Source organism: Lagopus muta, chromosome 1 (genome assembly GCF_023343835.1).
Source record: "Lagopus muta isolate bLagMut1 chromosome 1, bLagMut1 primary, whole genome shotgun sequence".
Taxonomy (NCBI): Eukaryota; Metazoa; Chordata; class Aves; order Galliformes; family Phasianidae; genus Lagopus; species Lagopus muta.
This window is the reverse complement of record NC_064433.1, coordinates 84,856,251-84,876,653: the sequence shown is the minus strand read 5'-3', so window position 1 is coordinate 84,876,653 and position 20,403 is coordinate 84,856,251. Positions and strand designations below refer to the sequence as shown.

At 34.0% G+C, this 20,403-nt stretch overlaps 1 protein-coding gene across 50 annotated transcripts in view; it reads left to right on the top strand.

Moving 5' to 3' along the window:
- The window catches only part of LOC125702206 (ABI family member 3 binding protein), a 306,563-nt gene that overhangs the window by 264,069 nt on the left and 22,091 nt on the right, over nucleotides 1–20,403 (top strand). For 47 of the 50 annotated variants that reach the window (XM_048965330.1, XM_048965337.1, XM_048965323.1 and 44 more), the window contains 13 exons: nucleotides 505–579; nucleotides 1,287–1,361; nucleotides 1,806–1,880; nucleotides 3,595–3,669; nucleotides 4,136–4,210; nucleotides 5,234–5,299; nucleotides 5,690–5,764; nucleotides 9,935–10,030; nucleotides 11,213–11,323; nucleotides 13,686–13,769; nucleotides 14,430–14,498; nucleotides 15,400–15,612; nucleotides 20,046–20,157. In XM_048965330.1, coding sequence (XP_048821287.1) covers nucleotides 505–579; nucleotides 1,287–1,361; nucleotides 1,806–1,880; nucleotides 3,595–3,669; nucleotides 4,136–4,210; nucleotides 5,234–5,299; nucleotides 5,690–5,764; nucleotides 9,935–10,030; nucleotides 11,213–11,323; nucleotides 13,686–13,769; nucleotides 14,430–14,498; nucleotides 15,400–15,612; nucleotides 20,046–20,157 — 1,201 coding nt within the window. The remainder of the gene's footprint in view (nucleotides 1–504; nucleotides 580–1,286; nucleotides 1,362–1,805; nucleotides 1,881–3,594; nucleotides 3,670–4,135; nucleotides 4,211–5,233; nucleotides 5,300–5,689; nucleotides 5,765–9,934; nucleotides 10,031–11,212; nucleotides 11,324–13,685; nucleotides 13,770–14,429; nucleotides 14,499–15,399; nucleotides 15,613–20,045; nucleotides 20,158–20,403) is intronic. The other 3 variants (XM_048965172.1, XM_048965253.1, XM_048965403.1) reach the window with 3 other exon arrangements.

Sequence of the window (20,403 nt, the reverse complement as noted above, 5' to 3'; positions counted from 1 at the left end):
CCCACACTGGATACTAAGGACAAAAGATGCCTCCATCTCCACTTCCCCTCCTTGGGAAGCTATAGAGAGCAATCAGGTGAAAACAAGGAAGTTAATTTACAAATCAAGTTTGACACAAAGGGCCAATGAAAAATAGGTACTATCCTCAGGTACTCCTGTACATTACACAGGGAAGTACACTACTAATGTGTGTTTTTGTCCTATTTATTTACTGAATGCTGATGTGACTGTATTCTTCACTGATATATCCAAAGTAACAAATACACACTTAATTATTGGGTAGTCTGTTTGTACGAGTGGCTGTTTCATTTCTTTGCAGAAATTCCAACTGATAGATTTTCAGCTTTAGACTTACACTTCCTTGTATTCTATGATGTTCCTTATGCACTCTGAAAATAGGGGGGGGGGTTTGTTTTGTTTCACGGTGGGTTTTTTTGTTTGTTTTGTTTTTTTGCTTTAAAAATATTTATTATTTGGGGTGTTTTTGTTTTTTTTTAATTTCAGCTGCAACTGAAAAACCATTCATTCATACCAAACCAAAAACATCTGAAAAACCAAGAGTGCCATACACCAGACCTGGTAATGAAGTCATTCTTGTAATTTTGTTGTTGTTATTGTTTGTATTTAACCATTCTTTCTCCCTAGCCTGAGTTCTCGTGCTTTTTTTTTTTTTTTTTTTTTAATCACAAATATTCATACCTGTTTTTGTGCTTAATCAAATGCATTGCCTTTAGGTCAGTCAAGTCAAAATGTCAAAACTACAAGTCCAAGTTACACTGCAAATAATACTAGTATGTATAGTCTAGCATTGGAAACATTTTTCCTGCTTTCTATTACACTCAGCAAGTGATGACTGAAATGTAGTAATTGGAGTGCTGACAAATTTCAGTGGCTTAAATACAGTTTTCTCTTACAACTAGAGAGGCTCTTTGTAAGCACATTTTTCCCCCACAAAATTCTATATTACTCCTTTGAAATATGCTTATACATTCAGCAAAGGATGTGTTATACTGAAATGAAGTACTCGCAAAATAGTTAGGGTAGCCCTTGTCTCTTCCTGTTTTTGTTAAAAAATCGGTATTACAGGAGAACTTACTGGAAAGATACTGCGAGCAGTTGATATTTAAGATATTCTGTTACTTTTTAGTTTGGGATATTTTTCAAGTTTTACAGATAGTGAAATGTAATTTATTTCCATTACAGTTCAACATTTTGATATTTTAATATAAAAAAATATATAAGTATTTTTAATATTTTAAGCATTTCCACGTTTTCTCCCTTAACAGCAGTACATCAAACAACCCCACAAACAATTATCACAAAAACTTCCACCACCACTGAGCAGTCAAGGGCAACAATGGGTAAATAAATTTCTTTAATCTTAAGATGCAGATATTTACAATTTCTGAATTGAGAAATTTCTAGAGAATGTGCTCTTGTGTGTATTTTATGAAACATCATGCTGCTGTCCTTCATTCTGCTTATGCATACACATTTCTGGATACTGATGAGTCTCACTTTTATCCTAGTCAGAAGCCTTTATCAATTGCTCAATTAAATTCCATGGTCTAACTTATTTATTTTTTTAGAGCAAGAATTTTAGCTATTGACTCAACATACCCTACAGCTCAAATCTAGATTTTTTCTGGGTTTTGAATAGCTATCTTGTTTCAGGTTCCAGGAAACCATGAAATTGTTATTGTCTTTTTTTCAGGCGTTTGAGGCATGTATTTTTGGTGGGCGAAATACGGTGTTGAATTGTGACTCCTAAAGAATACAGTAATAATATTTTTCCTTTTTTTCAGCTCCAAAAGAAACAACACTCCTTCCTTTCAAACCTAAATCATCTGTTGAGACAGAAGTGCCACAGACTAAAACTGGTAATTAAAGTTTTTAACTTTGAAAGTGTTACTGTTGTACTATCTGAGTTACAATTTTTGCCGCGATTCCTTACCGCAGTGATATGACACACACAATATTTAGAGATAAATTAGCATCGTTGTTTGGCTCGTAGTACATCAATAGATTACATCAAAAATAATGCCCCAAAAGGGCATAAAATACTTGGGACACACAAGTAAAGATGTAATTTCTAAAGGTTTATTTTTTTAATTGGTGGATAGAAGACATTTAAAATATGAGGAACTTGATTAATTTGGAATGAGAGTATACTACTGTAGCTAGCTTCACTAAGTTTTTTAGGAAGTTTATTACAGAAAATTAACGTGCTTTATTTTTGTAAGTGCTCTTGAAACTCAGGCTACAGAATTTTAGTCAAAGATAGGTAATAGAAGTACTGTCTTCTGATCAGTGCAGTAATTACAATAAATTTAGAGATCCAAAGTTATGATGAAGCATATGTAGTATATAAACATCACCCTTTGTGTGAACTATTTCCATTAAAATAACTTGGTAGAAGAGTTACAACACAGAAAGAAAATAAGGGAAGGAGTGACAGCATAAATCTTAATTTTTTTTAATCCGTAATTCTCAACTGTCTCCAACAAATAATACCTTTTTTTAGGTAAGTTGATGAATAGTTTTATCATTTCCCTTTTTTTTCCTGAGAGTTCTTATGTAGCTAGAAACAATTTAAGCACCATTAATTAAAAGAACAATACCTATATTTTGTTGTGAAAATCAAATTGAACAGTCCAGCAAAAAGACTTATTTTCTACAGGATTATTTTGAAAAACTCTCTGTAATTAGCTAGATTCTAAGTCTCAATTGAACCTATTTCCAATCATGTAGTATTTAACCAGTATCATATTTTGGCACCACTGCAAAGCTTGGTTTAATAAAAGAATTTTAGAAATTGCAGCTTAAGTAGTTACATTTTTTCCTTCTAAAATTTAGTTCACTTTACTGACTTTTACACAAAATAGAGGCTACTGTTATCGTGAAAGTTGATAAAAACAAGTGGCACTATTTGGTCATCACTATTTATACTAATAAGTAGGTTATTTTCCAGCTTCTGTATTCTATTGTTATTTCTGAAAGAAGCAAAAACTCATACAGAGTGTTTCTGCTTTCAAGTCTCTCCTTTTCATCCAATAACTTAGATATTGCTGACAAAATTTTGTCATATCTGAGTCAGGATCATAGAATCATATCATAGAATCATAGAATGGCCTGGGTTGAAAAGGACCACAACGATCAGGGTGGGTTTCAACCCCCTGCTGTATGCAGGGTCACCAACTACCAGACCAGGCTGCCCAGAGCCACATCCAGCCTGGCCTTGAATGCCTCCAGGGATGGGGCATCCACAGCCTCTCTGGGCAACCTGTTCAGTGCGTCACCACCTTTTCACCAGAAAACAATGCCTTAAAGATAAATAGGAAAGCACAAGTTAATGTCCACCATTAGGATGTCTGCTCTGAAGCTGAAGGCCCAACAGAACACTTGCAGTGTCTGGCTGTCAGCATGAAAATACATCCAGGCTAATCAGAGCGCATGCCTATTTCCTGTCACTAAAAATTGTCTTAGCAGACGTGTAGATAAATTTTCATGAAACACACTTAAGATGAAAGATACTTATGTAAATCCAATGTCATTGATTTCATTTCTCACAGAGTAATGTTTTATTTCTCATAGCTCCAAAGACAACACACCTGGGATCAATTAACCTTATAACAGTTCATGTTGTTGATGGGTCCAAAATGACTTTGGGTAATGAAAATATTATGTCAGATTATTTTTTGTTTATACCTTTCCTTTCTCTGCTTTTCTATATGACTAAACTTACACTTTAGTCAACAGAAATAACTTAAATATATCTCTGCCTTGTTCATTTGTTAGTCTTACTCCAGTGCATGTACAAAATATTGATGTTTTTAATTTTCCTGGAACTTTCCTGACATTTGGTTGATATTACTTATAAAAATTCTCATACATGAGGAGTCATATAAAAAGACATTAGCTGCTCATCTTTTCCACTGTTTTTTGATTTATTAATTGTGTACATCTTCCCAGTCTTTAAGTCTTTGCATGAAACCCTGATTATCAGCCAGGTTTCTACCACTGACTTTTTTTGTTTACCGTCTGCACTCAGTTTAAATTTCTCTTCTACCTGTGGTGATTTGATGTTTAAAAGAAATAATTTCCAGTTGATAAGCAATGAAATCTCCTATTTCAGTTCCCAATGAAACGTATCAGATTTCACCCAAACCCAAAACTGCTCTCACTACTGAAATTCCATGGTTGTATACAGGTAATTCTTATGATTTTCTGTGTTGCATTGACTACCTACATCTGTTAAGTAAAATCAATATGATTTAAGATTTAGTGGCTTATTCTTGTTACTCCTAAAGGCTTTTAAGTGCTATTAGTTCTGTGTGTATGGTTCTCCATTCAATAGTCTTGCAAACACAAATGTAACTGATTTCCACATTTTTCTTTCCAAAATACTAGATCTAAATTTTTGAAAAATTTCCCAACTATAACTGTCAAAAATGAGTAATACATTCTTTCCACAAGAAATGTTTTCTCAGGCACTTCAAAGAAGCTAGAGTAAGTGATGTTGATAGAATGGTTTTTAGACTCAAATATCAAATAGCTAGCTGTATTTATGTACAGACATTTACCTCAAAGTTACTCAAGTCCATTATTTGGCATGAAATGACAGTGACAACTGCTTACATTTTTAGCTTTCAGTGAGATTCTCATACATACTGTAATAATTAAAATGTTGAAACATCAGACAAATGAAAGGTGGCAGTAGGAAAAGGTTGAAGGCTTGTAATTTTAGTCTTGATGATGTTGCTATGTTCTACAGCTCTATAGAGTGTCTGCATTGAATGCTTTCGTTTGTCTTCACAGGAATATTTCAATATTTCTTGTTTTGATCTGGATATTTGATTTGGGGAGATTCAGTTTGGTGTTTTATTTTGAGGTTTTTTGTTTGTTTGTTTTTTACAGAACCTAATTAATGTCTTAAGGCCATGGATACCTTGCAGAGCTAACTCTGTATCCATATACAGTTGGGTAACTGGCTGTAAATATTTTATATCTTTTCCTAAACCTAAACATGAATGTAACTGGTCAGACTGCATGATGGAGTAATCTGACCGCTAAAGAAACTAGTGTGCATTTTGGATCGGAACTCATAGAAATCTCATTTGTCCATTTTGCTATATCACTTTGGTGCATGGACCATTTTTTTGTGGCAAATTACGCTGCATTATTGATGTTGCTTTTACACATAGTATTTAAACTGAACTGTATTTCTTTTTAGCAGGACATAAAACACGTCTCACTTCTTTAAGACCAAGGCCATCTGATAAATCACAGGCCAGACCTGGTAATAATTATTTATTCTTTCTTTCTTTTTTTTTTCTTTTTTTTTTTTCTTTTTTTTTTTTTTCTTTTTTTTTTTTTTTATTGGATGGAGAAATCATTATTTAATGAATGATGTTCACTTGTTCTTAGAGGAATCTTACTTATTGTTGGGAAAAAGGCAGGTTTTTCTTCCAATTAACCAGTTTGCAGGTAAAGCCTTTCCAATGTAGGAAAAGAAATCATACATACCAGAACAGCAACTGTTACTTATTCTTCTCTAATATGGAATTGTTGCCATCATAAATAAGTCTGTTTGACTTTGTCTTCTTCTTATGAAACTTTTTTCTTTTTTCTTCTTTTTCTTACTGTTTTTTGGTTTTTGATTTGTTTGTTTGTTTTAACTTCTTCTCAGCTCCAAGTAAAACCACAGTAGCACCAGCTAGAACAAAAGCACCTGGCTTGCCCAAGTGGATTGTGCCAACAACAGGTAGAGCTATTTTTTTTTTAACGTATTAGGAATGTTATTTACTGAAATAATCTTGAACCCTGCAAAATACTTCATTATGTTTGAAGTTAATTCCTTAGAGTACAGTAGAACATAATTGCTGACTTTAATAATTCTATACTGTTCTTGAGTGCCATGAATACAGAGTTATGTTAGACAGTATGTAAAAAATTTTCATTCTTCCATATAGCAGTGCCCCTGGTAGTGACATTTTTAGATTAAGTAGAAAAAATAAATAAAAAAAAAAAGTGCCAGAAGTGTTAACATAATAACAGATATTTAACTATTTTAAGTGTTGTTTATTGTGCTTACTGCTATTTTAGGTCATTACTATAGTATTACTTTAAGCAATTTTTGTCTTAAATGCTTCATCTGGAGTACCCACTAGTCTTTATTTCTATGTCTTTACAGTAGGGCTACTTACCATCAAGAACTACTTTCACTGTGGTAGATGATGTCAGAAATCCTCACAAAGCTACATTACCTTGTTGTGTAAGCTGAGTATTCACAAGGAAACTGATACCTTCTTTTAAAGTTCTGAAAAATGACACTTTTGCAACACTTTCATTCCTCAGCTATTTAAGTCTTTTCCTCTAAGTGAAGACATCATGAGGATGTCTGTTAGCTAGATTTTGCATCCTGTCAAGTGGGTCCTTTAAGTTAAACAGGATGTCCAAAGTGCTAAGAAGGAGTGGACATATATTCTCAACTTTTTATTTGTACATCTAGTCCTGCTGGCATAGCAACTCACTGATACCTTCTTATAACATGACATCTTCTCAAAAGTGCAGAGAGATCACTAATGAATTTTTCACAATCATGACATGACCAAAGAGGGCTGCAGCTTTTAGCAAATTCTTTTCATTCTCTACTATATTCTACCCTTGATGATCAATAAGTAAAATTCCCAAACTTTCTGTACTGCAAGTACATCACAGTATTGTGGCAAATGCAATATCTGAGCATGTAAGGTTATCCATACTTACAAAAAGCATTTTGTACAACAGAGCATTCAGAAAATCAATTACAAAGAAATCTTTTACAACCCTCCCAAGAAATATGCAATTATGTGTTGCAAATGATCTCTTAAATCCACTGAAAAGACTTAAAAAAAAGAATTTGACTAACTTTGAACCCTAAATCTTACCGAGAAAAAAGTTATTTTTTTTTTCAGTAGATGGCATGTTAGAGAAATTATAATACAAATGAATATGTTTTGATTATTTTTGAGAGTAGAGAAGTATATTTCTTCCATTATGAAAACAGTATGTTATTTTCTGTAGTTAGCTGATCAGAATTCTTTAACCTCTGGTGTAAGCTGTTCAGAATCCTTAACCAGCCTGTAAGAAACAATAAGTTTTCAAGCATTTAAACATTATATCATTATTTTCTTTTTCTGAAGAGTACATTTATTACTCTGTTGTTTCAAGACCAGATAGGACATTTTACTTCCATCAGGCATCAATGTTGAAAGTGCTCCAGTTCTTCTTCCTGAGCATACACGTTAGCGTCAATGTTTCACCCCATGCAAAGTGTGCTTGGCAGCTGCAGGGCCCAGATGATAAGCTGTGGAGTTTGTTTTTTCCAGCAAAAGTGCATGGGATTGTGGTTGGTTTCCTGGCAGGCTTTTAATTCTCCTGGCTAGTTGTATAGGTAGCTGTTACGCCAGCTGGTTAACATGACTGTGGGAAAGGAGCAGGGGTTGCACCTTCTTGACTAGCATTCCTTTTTATTTTTCTGCCATGTTTTAAGTCATTTTAAATAAATTCTCTACAATTTAAAGACGTGGATTGTTGTATTTACTTCAGTGTATGTAATATACCTTACCCAAGCATTATCTGGTTTAATTTTTAGCATTTGAAAACTTCTGGACAAAATTCAGCAAACAAAGTTTCAACAACATTTAGCCTCCGTTCTGAGAGACAGTTGGTTTTCATTAGAACAGACAGCAACTTTATGCTCTCCTTGGTTTTTATTTTTGAAACTGCGAGTGTATAGCAAAGTTCTACAGGAATTCAAATATTAAGGTGTAATGTGTAGATGCAGTACTGGGGAACATGGTTTCATGGGCAGCACTGTTGCTAGGTGGACAGTTGGACTAGATGATTTAGAGGACTTTTCCAACCTTAATGATTCTATGATTGTATATGCTCTAATTTTTTATCAACAGCACTTTTCTACTTCTTCCCTTCTAATGGCATTCCTGCTTTTAGAGATGCATTAGTTAGTTTTAAGCTGTCTCAGACCCCATGCATGCTTAAAAAATAATAATTTAAAAAATTGTAACTTAAAGAAACATGGATACACATTCATCTAACGAAATTATTCTCAGTTCTATTACAAGTTCGGATGAACGTTGAAATGCTTATACTATGGCAGCTAACATAGTCTGCTTAACACAAGTACTATGATAAATACAGAAAGCTGTAGGACATTGCAGGTACTTTGTGTAGAAACAGACAAACGTCAGTGATTTTGAAGAGCATTAAAGTACTCAAAATTGAGACTTTTGTCAAAAGGAGCATGTTTTACAAACCTAATGATAGTGCACGGTTCTGAACTAAATGTTTCTTCTGCCATCTGGAATGTTTACAACATTTTTTTTGTTGCTAGCTGATACAACTCAGAACAGATTGTGATTCCCAATTATATAGTTAAGAATAGAGGCAGGCTTTTTGAAGACACAGGTGCAGAACTAAGTTAGACTTGTAATAGATACTTGCGTGCCTGGGTGATTTTGTGAGATTAGGCAATGTAATGATACATTTTGTTGGAAGTATTTATTGTGGGGTAAAGTTAAGAAGTTAGCATACTTTGTCTGATGTCTATGCTGTATAAGATTTCTTTTTCTTTTTAAAGCTAACACTGATGTTCTCATACACCTTCCTCAAATGCCATTCACAAGAAACACTGATTAGTGCTCTGGTGCTTTGTATACCTGAAGACCTAATTAATTAACCACTTTAGTTACCTGAAGACAAATTGCAGTTATATTAAAATCACACAATACATTTAGGATTTTCAGTCACAGGGACCAGAAGACCCACATCTTGATACAACTTACTTCAAGTCTCATTATTTTTAACCTGTAGGGAATCATTTCATGTTTCCATACTGCTTCTTTACTCTGTGAGGAATACTGAGACTCAGTCATATTTTTAGAGTGCATACTTTCCATCCAATTCCATTTTTACTGTGGACATACTTAGCACCAATAGTGAAACAGTAAAATATATTTAAAAAAATAGGTTCTTCATATGTTGAAATACCAGTGTAGTCAGTAACAAGTTGAAGACTGGATTATAAAAATATGAAAACCTTTGTCGAAATGTTTAGATCACGTGGAAATAGGCTATCCAATTTGATCATTAATCTCTTATTTATTTTCCTTTTAGATTTCAAGGTTTTCTCTCATGTCATGAGAAAGGGTGAATTTTTCACAAACGTGATGATCACAATGTGTGATCTTCTCAGTCTACCATATTAAGAGATTTTCATAAAGTAAATACACTTATTTACTTTATCCTACGAATGGATAAAGGTTATCCTATGAATGTCAGCATGTGAAACAGTTGATCTGTACTAGAAGTTGCATTGATCTTTTTAATGTCATTTAATTTATTTATATTTTTAAAGCGTTAATATTCCTTTTAAGTAGGACATTCTTCAGTATATGAAGTGAATTTTATAGACACTTTGTCTCCAGTACTCCAAGTATAGATTGTTTGTTTTCTGAATTCCTCTAGTTATTCAATATAGACAACAACCAAAGACATTATTTTTGAGGAAAAGAAGAATTTCATCGTTTACAAGAATCAACAGACATCCTCTGTGCTGAAAATCTGAAATGTTCCTTGTACTCATCTTTGCACTTATAATTTTGGTTTACATCATCAGTTTTCCCTTAATCTTATTCTCTATTTCTAAATATACCTTCATCAATGAATACTTAGAATTAAAGTGTAGACTCTCTTGATCAAGACTACTTTCTACTTACTTGAATAGGAAAATAAAATAGATATAACAAAGGTATCACTAAAAATACCAATTTTGCACTTCATGTTGGTGAGAGTTTGAACCTATACAATGTAGAATTGTTCCATAAGTCAGTGCTGCCCTGTAGAAAATAATTCACTTCCTTTCCCTTCACAGATGACATATATACACCTGAGGATATTGCCAGACATATTGGCATGGATGTAAAAAAACCTTTGGAATATATTGACACCTGGGAGAAGCCATTCTCTGGTAAGATTAACTGAAAAAAAAAGATACAGAGATTTCTAATAGCTATGAAAAATCAAGACATTATCTTTCTTACATAAAAACACCTCCGCTGAAGAAGAGAAATTCTTAATCATCATATTCATGCATATACTTCTTACTTCAGGATGGTTGTAAGAGATAAAAATAAGAATATTCTGTGGCCTCTTCTTATTCTGTGGCACATGTTTGCAACTATAAATTACCATCACCGCTGTTTGTTTCACCCATTTGGTCAAACAGCCACAGTACTGTAAGCGCTGATTATTTTCATTCTTATATAGTCTGGATAGCAAGGGAGAATAGATAATCAAAATACATTCCCACTGATAAGAAGGCTTTGTTGGATGTTAGGATAGTTAGGAAAATTTTAATGCGAGGGATGTTGCAAAATACCAAGGTGGAATGAAATAGCTTGAGTTTCTTTACATGTGCTCTCCCAGTCTTATCAGTTTTAACTCTCTTGAAAGAGAGACAATTGCATTTTCCAAACATTCAGAATATTTTAACTGAAGATATGCAAAAACATTATATATTATATGTGATATGTTATATCAGAATTTGGTTGCTTCAGCCTACGTGGCTGCTTCAGACATTTCTAGCAGAATACCAGTCTTTACACACGTCAATCCATACAGAGATTTTTTCATTTTTTTACATTAAAGTAGTATTGGATAACATATCTCTAATAATAATTCACCTTTGCTACATCTTACACTTCAATCTGAGGGGGACTTGTTATATCAGTTAGAAAGTATAGAAGTAATGAATTCTGTGAGTAGGGCACTGAAGAAGTTTCCAACTACACTCAGATACTGTTTACTGTGGGAGGAAGTATCCCATTGGCTTCCAAAAAAAGAATGGTTGGCAGAAATTAGACTAACTAACTACACATAAAATGAACCTTCAAAGCATTTGTACAAAATCCCGGAGGATCTTTATTTTATCGCTGTAAGCTTGGTTTAAGATATCATAACACACACTTTCCAAAGAATTCAAGACTGAAGATACAACTGTATTTATTTTCATGCTTCATGTCTTTGCTTTTACTACTAAATCAAACGTGAAATAGTATTTCAGATGTCAGAATATGATTCTATTGTATTTTCTGATTTTATTGACTTGGAGGTTAAATAATTAATGACAGTGTCCTATTATGTCATTCAGGAGCTACATCACCTAGACCTCAGCATCCTCCTATACCTCCTGTCAAGCCTACACCAATGAGAAGAAAGCCTCTGCCTCCAAACACTGTGACGGGTAAACCAGGCATGCCAGGTATCTCAGCCTTTTCAGCATGAACATTTTATGTGTTACTTAACTCACTATCTGTGTACAGGAGAATTTTATAGTATAAATTCTTTCTTAAATTAAATGTGATATCTATAAAAACCAGTTTTCTTAAAGAGCCTTGTGTCTTTTGTCTGAATATATAAATTATTTCTATATAGAAACAGATATATTTAACCTTGTTATGTAACTCATCCACAGTAAGGGAGGTGAGAACAAACCAGCATCAAATGAGCATAATACAAGTCATCCTTTAAATAGATCAACCATAAAAACATTTCATGTCTACTAATAGCATTTGCAGTTATTTAATGTATGTATCAGGTGGGAGATATCAGATATTATGCTTCAATACATATCCACAGCTGATAATTTATAAAAAATTCTGTCCTGTGTATCTGGCACATGCATTAACTGCTGGACATAGCTTGAGCTAATAGGCAGGCAAAACTAACTTATCTGGGACGTAGAGGAATAGAAGTTATCACATGTACAATGAGTTTAGCTTCATTTATGTGTAACAGTGTTCTTGCTTCTCAGTATCATTGTTAGAGCATGCAGAATCTTTTGCATTTCCTGTTTTATTTTAGTTTTATCCTGACAGTAATACTCAGTATCACTTCGTATGTATTTGGATTTGAAATTAGAATCCAAAGGTTAATAGGTTAATGTTAATTCATCTCACTCTGCTTAGTATCATAATACTCCCCTCCTCATATTACTCTTTTTATTTCACTGGAAATAAGAACGTCTCGGTTCTGCTTTATTAATCATTTCACTTTATTTGTTTTGTTTTATTTCATTTGGGGAATTTGTGTGTTATTAAGGCAAGAAAGTTATGAATTTTTTTCTCCACTTTCATGAAAGCAAAGACCACCTTTCTGTTTGGGTCTGTCAAGGAAGACTCTTTTGACTTCTATGTCCTTTGCTACAGAATCTAAGCTGATCCATCTCTGCGGACATCGTTGTGAGAAAGCTTACCCCAGTAGCAGATCTTCATGGTGGCAGGACCTAAATAAATCTTTAATATTTTGTGCAGCAATTTAGAAGTAAAGATCTCAAAGATGGTTGAAACAAGCTGTGTATCTGCACAACAGCAGAGCTAAGAAATGTTGTCTGCACTTCCTGTTGACTGGTGGTATTTTCTTAGTAATAGCTAAAACAGAACATTAGACCTTGTCAGTCTTAATATGTAGCACACAAAAAAATTTGCCTTGATGCATTTTCATTTGCTTGTAATGGGATCTGTTCTTATTTTCCCCATTAAATCTCTAATTCATCTAACAGCATTTTGGAATTCCACCTTTTTTTTTCCATACACTAGTGGCCAGGTTATGGAGTAGTCATCTGTTGTCATGTCTTCCTAGACATTCAAGACAGAATAAATTGGTTAGATGACCTGGACCTTCCTTGTAGGGCCAGTAGTAGATTTTCCCTTTTCTTTGTTTCATAGTGTTTATTCAGCTTAGTTTTAAACACCGTGTAAGTTTCTTTCAGTTCTCTAGAGAGGTTGTTCCACATCATTAACAGGAAAATTTTGCTTCAATGTTCCTCTTGGATTTTCCCTGTCATAATTTTCTTCTGTTTCTCCTTCTTATTAATGCTGTGATTAATTCCTTACTTGTATCTTTCTCACTCGTCCACTAGGTGAATGTTATGAGAAAGTCTATATGCAGGCATTAAAAGTCTCTTAGCTATGTTAAAAAAAAAAAAAAAAAAAAGTTCCAAAGCATTTGTGGAACTGGACTGAAGTGAGAAGTAAGAATAAAAAATTTCCACTGTCCACTTTTATACTACCTTCATTTTTTGAACTTAATTCATCAATATTCTGCCTTCAGCCTTCAGTCACCATGTTATGTGTTGTACTGCCAGTGAAGGTGACTACATTATGTAGTTTGTGGATTTTTGGAGGTGAGATTTCATAGCCACAATTGTCTGGTAGGTTTCTGAATATCAGTTACTGACTTAGCTCTTTTGTCTTGTAAAGAAATGTGCTCTTTTATTCAAGAAACGGAATGTTAATGTTGGTTATTTTATGACTTTTACCAGTGCTTTATAGCCAGGTCATGTTCTAGCTAACTGAAGTTCTTAAAGACAGTCTCCAAATAACAAAGAATTTTATTACTAGATTTCAAGGGTAAGTTATATTGCCAATACAACTCAGACTTTTTAAATCCAACTGGAAGCTATTGAGTAAGTTTTGAGGGAAGTAGTTTTAATGAAAGTATTTACCCACATATTTTATGAAGTAGTCATCAGAAATCGGAATTCTGATGAGAATGAAGTAGCTTTTTGATTTTCTGAATAGTGAATGCCTTTTTGCCATAAGCTCCTCCTTCTGTCACCATAGCTAAACCAGCTGGACCAACAATGCCCGTGAAGACAGGAGTGCCATATAAGACACCAACAGCTTTTGCAACTCCAGAGTATTATGGTGAGTATAACACAGACAGTTCTGAACTGTTTGTTTGTTTGTTTGTTTTCTAAAATGCACTTAAGTTTCCTCTTTTTTTCTTGTTTCCTTTTCTTGAAAACACTGATCCACCATATATTTAATATAAGAAGTACTCTATCTGGGATGATTCTGATTTCTGTTTTGCCACTTTGTCTTTGGTAAATTGGCTGAATTCATATCAGTATCTTCTAATATACACTTTTGTAAAAGGAGAACATGATGACCCTTCTATCTTGGTAGAAATCAATACATGCTAAGCAGGACTTCAGTACTATTCAATGTCTACTTTTAGTCTGTGAGAGAAGTAAATAAGGCACTTCTTTTACTGAACATTTCATTTTGTATAGGATATAAATTAAAATTGTTAACTTGACAGTGGCAAACACTCAAGGTGGTTGTGGTATCCTACTACCTAAGATCAATATGTTACTATCTAGATCAGAAAAAAAAAGAATGCAATAGGATAAACATAATGATCTGTTGTGAATTAATCTTTTATAAAATCATGTAGGAGTAAGCTACAAGTGGAGGAACACTTCCAGTAATGATTTAAAATGCCAGAAGAACTGTGAAATTCTAGAGTTCTAACATTGAAACAATATTTATTGCAAACTGAGTCATAACTGTGTCTCCTTACAGTTGATGCAACTGTCTTCAGTTCAAGCCCTACATCAGAAACAGACTCTTCAGGCAAACCAAGGTACCTAGGTAGGATTTTAAAAGCTATGTTATTTCAATTTGGGGAAATATGTGGAAACAGTCTTTAATCAAAATTTTCTTGTTTGATTATTTGAGGGCCAGAACTTCATTTGATTCTTTTTCACCTCAGTCAGATGAAAGGGCTCTGTGGAGAATCAGGATCACCAGCCTGTTCTTGGCTACATTTTACATCTATTCTGTTTTCTTCCATATTACGGCCTCCTACTTTGCAGTCTAGCAAATTTGAATTTTAGAGCTAATGAGTTTTTAATTATAAATTTCAGTAATTTTCTTTTACAAATTTTCATGCAGAATGCAAGACATTTGCCTCAGGTTTTCTCCAAGGTTTGATCCTGTACTGCTGAAAATGTTTGAGACTCTAGCATTTTCTAGAAGCTGCAAGTTAATGACTGAATTACTCTCAACTAAACACTACTCTTGCTGGTGGACTAGTGGGCATTACGTCTTCGTATTATCATAGCACTCAAAAGTTGCAAATGAAATTGTGGTGTCACTTTGCTGTAGAAAGAGTACAACCCGTTGTACTCTTCACAACAAAATTTAATTATTTCAAATTGTTTAACAACATGCATTACTCATTAGTGCCTGTAAAGTAACTTTTCATCAGCGGTGACCATGGGAAGAGAGTGAAGTGAGTGCAGATCCCATATCTAAAACAACCAAATAAATAAGAAAATTTTAAAAATAAATAAGTCAGAGCAGCTTAGAGAGAGTATTGAATATATAGTTTTTAATTCTTGAAGTAAAAAAATGGATTTTGACTTGTGCACATTTTTTCTACAGTCCCTGAACTGGAAGTTGCGTACTGGGTGGAATTGCGTTGATGTTTTACTAAAACATCAGTGTTTGTACTTTGTATGGAATAATAACCTTTTCTTATTGCTTTTAGCACCCCATGTCAAATATATGAAGAAAGATGATGATGTGCCTTGCTCTATCACAAGCTCTCTTGAACATTTCCCTCAAGAAGAGGCTGGCATAAAAGAAGAACCTACTCGTCCTCCACAGAATCCTCCCACCAACCTCACAGTTGTGACTGTTGAGGGCTGTCCAACTTTCGTCATATTGGACTGGGAAAAACCAGACAATGATACTGTTACTGGTTGGTTTGATTTTTCATCTATTTTATCAGATTACAGTATTTCTGTGCTTTTATGCAATTTAAGAAAATACTGTTATTCGAAAGGAGCTTTTGTGTCATGCTACTGTCTGTCAAGTACGTGTAAGAAAATGCTAATAGATTAGAACAAGATTTTCTCAGCTATATCACTGGAGACTGATGACACAAAAAGATACTTAAGAAATATGACCATATCTTCCCTTCATTTCTAACATTTCTGTTTACTGTAGATAAGAAAAACTTTTCAACCCTTCTGGTAAGAACAAATCAAGAAGTTCTAGCAATGTAACAGAACTCTTTATCATTAAGTTACATACACACAGCGGAGACATCTTTTGTGCCTTACGGATGTTTTTGATTAGTGAATCAACAAGCCAGACATAAGCCAGAATGCTTACATCATTCTAGTAGATCAGCAGAACTCTGCCACATATGATCTGTAGTATCCACCATAAGGTCACCAAGTTCTCTCTGTTTAAAAACATCTGTTTGTTTTTTTCCCATTTGTAAAAGGTTATTGTATTGAGAGTAAACACTTTGTGAGGCAGGCATGAATGAGTACCTAGATGGGTAAACGTGTAAGAAGACCACTCGTAATTCTTCAATCATCTTCCATGTATCAACACAAGCTGACCAGATTTGAACATCTGAGAGGAATTTATGGTTCCTCTGTACTGTCAGAAAATGACTTTCATTTTTACCTCTGACATAAAAGAAAATTTTGAGTTGCAGCGTCACTGGTACGCCACTACTATGGCCAACCAGATTTGACTGTGTTACTTTACAAGAGAATAGAACAGTTAAAAGTAGGAACTCTGGAGAGCAAGACTTGATGATTAGCCATTCACTTTAGAATATAAGTGGGATGTTTTCAGATGTTGCTCTATGTGCCTTTCATGACAGATTTGAGTGCAGTGGTATAATAATGACTGTCACAAATTCTCTTTCCCAAATTAATCCTTTCTTGTTCCTCTAGAAATGATTGCTAGGTTCAGCCTCCATTCTTTCTTGCTCTTTCCACAGTTTTGGGAAATAATAAATGCAAATTGAATGAGACACATAAAACAAAAATTAACCTGCATCTTCTGAGGAACAGGAAAAAAGTTGCCTCTCCTGATGAATGAAAAGAGGGAACAAATGTCTGTAGGCTAATATAAAGTATCAACAAGAGATAGGAATGGTTACCTAACTTGCTGTGTTGTGCTGTTAAAAAAGAAGCGTGAACCTATTCATAGCCTAAGTATGAGGCTGAGGAGAGGCTATGTGAACAGTCCCCATTCTAAGCAGTACTGCAGTGCCTCTTTTTGTTTTGCTCTGTTGTTTTTGTTGACATTTAGAGACATTTTCTCCACATACCTAACCTTAGTTTGATTAGATCAGATATTCACTTAGTCTGCATGTTTTCTTGGAAGCAGGCCTGCTGTTTTTCTTGAACGTGTCATACCCACTGCAGCACAACCAGTTCAATTACAGAAATGTAAAAATATTTACATTATAGCTGGGAAAAATGTCAACATGCATCATGTAGTGATGAAAGCAAGGCCTGGTTGCCATTTAAATACAGTCTTATTTCCTTTCTTTTTCACATTTGCAGTGAAAACAGAGCAAGCAATGCACACTGTATTTTGTGACTTTAGGTGGAAGTGCTTGCTGTAATCACTGTTTGTAAAAATTAACTTTCTATGAGATTCTTCTGGAAGACTTCTCCGAGACACCTGGCATAACCCTCTCTCTTCTGAGAATGGAGATTAAAACTTTTTGCAGAACATACAAATAGGATTCATTTTGTTTCACTGAGATAAAACAGTTTCCATTCTAGGTAGCTTAATTTCTAGAAGTAACAACAATCCCATAAAAACAATTTTGATTCTTTTTAAATTCAATATGTGTAACACATAATGTTTGAACTCTGTGGTTTACAAATACTCCCAATGAGTTTGTCTCTTTCATTTTAACTTCAAAAAAATAACTCCATTATTGATTCATCCAAAGATATTTTCTGGATTCAGGAGAAGGAGGCAATGAATCCCATTTTCTCAAAAAGGTGATTATTTCATGCTGGCACAAATACAGTATTACTTGTTTAGACAAACAAATCAAATTTTCTGTCATCTCTTCTTATTTTTGTGCATGTTTTCTCAAAGTTCTGATTTGGGCGTCAGATTTTATTTTTTTTTTTTCAGATAGAACTGTGGAAACAGTGGTGTAATTTTTTAAGCCTTTTTTAAGAAAGAATTGCTCTGGTTGACCTTTAGCTAATGTATTTCATGAGGGTTTTCATCATTTTGGTTATTACTAAAAACAAAGTTGTACTTCAGTAATGGAAAGGTCTGACAAATAATACCAGAGCAGTGATCAAGTTTACCTTGTTGTTTTCATAAAGGCTACAAATGTCAGGGACCAAGACATTTTTGCTGGTGTTCTGCTAGTCTGGTTGTGTTGCCTCAGTGTATTGCCTCAGAGCAGCATATTCTCTAATCCACTGGGGTTCATTGTTCGTATGTAGTAACAACCTGGTGCTGAATGCATTCCAGTAATTCTTTGTGTGTGTGCGTGCAAGCACATGCCTATGCACACATTGTTTTATGTTTTATTTTTCAACTTGAATGAGTTAAAAGTTCAAATCACATGGTTTTTTGCATCTGAGCTATCCATTTCTGCAGGTCTGTGATTTTGTTTTTAATAGGCAGTGGTCTTCTGCTCTTCAGGGGTGTCTTCTAGAGGAGCACTTTTGAGCAATGAAAGTTTGAAATCTTCAGTATCAGCAGTAATTCTTTTCTTCATGCTGATATTCTTACATGCTCTTAAACCTATTTTAAAGTTTAATTTTGCTCCATATATGCTCCAAATAACTGAGACTATTTTAAGATATGATATAAAAATACCCTTTTGAAACTATTATGGCAAGTGATTTAAAATCCACATGTGCGTGTATATATGTAATTACCAGGACTGAATGACTGGCTTAGAAGCTTGGAATTTTAGAACACCAATGTTTTAGGGATGCTTTGCACTCCCACTTAATTTTATCACCATTAAATAACTTACTACAGTGTTTTCAGTGCCTGCTTTTTGCAAGAAGAATGCAAAGAAAGACAGAGCTGCATATTCACGGTCAAAATTAGATCAGTTCATTTCTGTATTTGTGCATACGTTCATTTTCATACACAATTAGGAGAGACAGAGAGTCTGAAAGTCCAGCAATACTTGTGAGAATTTCATTCCTTTTCAACACTGAGTTTCATTGCAGGTAATGTTTTATCTTTCCATGTTGACAACAAATGGATATATTTGTATGGAGAAATTAAGAAGAAAAAAAAAAAAGCCCTACGGCTTGCTAGTATTTACTTAAAAACTTGAAAATTAATAGTGTCATGAGAGAAAAAAACAAACAGGAAAGGAAGTAGTTTTGTAGGGTTCATAGGTAGTTCCTTTGTTCATTTTTGCAGTATAATACATGCTTTATTCCACCATGCTATAGATCTAAATTACACATGTTCTTTGAAAATGTTTTGCTATGCTAGCTTACAGTTAGCAAAGCTGAACTTGGGATTATAGACAATTTTTAGGAAGATAAAGTAAGATCCTGAGAAGCTGTGAATTTCTTAACAGAGAGGAAAATCAGCAATATACTCCATGTTTTCATTATATGAGGCACTTGTGAATTACATTGGGGGATGCATGTAAAGAAAGACTGTGTCTTGGACTTAGCTATGGTTTCACAGACTTGTAGAATCATAGAATTACAAGGTTGGAAATGACCTATAAGATCATCTAGTCCAACCATCTCCTCATCATCATTGCCACCATAAGCTACTAAACCATATCATTTGTTGAAGGGTTATCTATCTTCTTCCCAACCACATGACTTGCTCTTGGTGGTACATACCAGTGAGATAAAGAGAAAGTAATAGGCCTCTATAAGTAATATAAATACAGAAATAAATTTAAACAAAATTCTAAAATGCCATATTAGTGCACATATGCCTAAGTGCACAACCAAAATTAGTGTGGAAATCTTAAAAACTTAGCTTCGTCAAGGTTTAAGCATTTAGAAACTGTAATTCTATTTTTGATTCTTCTTTATTCAGACAAAAGGATATTTAAACTTCTTTGTGTTCAGAATTCTGTCAATAGCATGCCTTTGGCAGCGGTGAGATGTTGAATATCCTCTGTCCCTCAACTAAATTATGAGAAAAGATGAGGGACTAGACACTCATCAATGTGTAATTGGAACTCTTCAAGTGTTTTTCTTGCTGTTTTAGAATAATGATGCCCAGACTTGTTCACATGAGACATCCATGCAGCCTGTTAGACAGTGGAAGATGAGAAAAAGATGAGAAAAGAGAGAGCAATAAAGATGCTCAAGCTAGAGTTACTATTTAAGCAAATTTCTCTTTACGGTAATTTTGCAGAGTATGAGGTCGTGTCAACTGAAAATGGAGCGACTGATGGTGAAAAGGAGAAGTCAATTATCACTACAAATCAAACTCATTCTACTGTGGAAAACCTAAAACCTGACACAAGGTAATTAAATAAGAATATTTTCTAAGTTAATTCAACTAATCTAGACTGTCTGCTAAGTTCTACTTCAAATGAAAATGTATTATATGTATAAATGTAAGAACAGTTACTTCAAATAATACATATATTTATAATGTATTAGAGCAAATTGGTTTTAATCCTGCTCTGATAGGAAAAGGTATGCTCGTATATTGCTTTCTTTTAACAGATAATGCAGTTCTGAGGAACGTTTAGGAAATTTCCGATAAA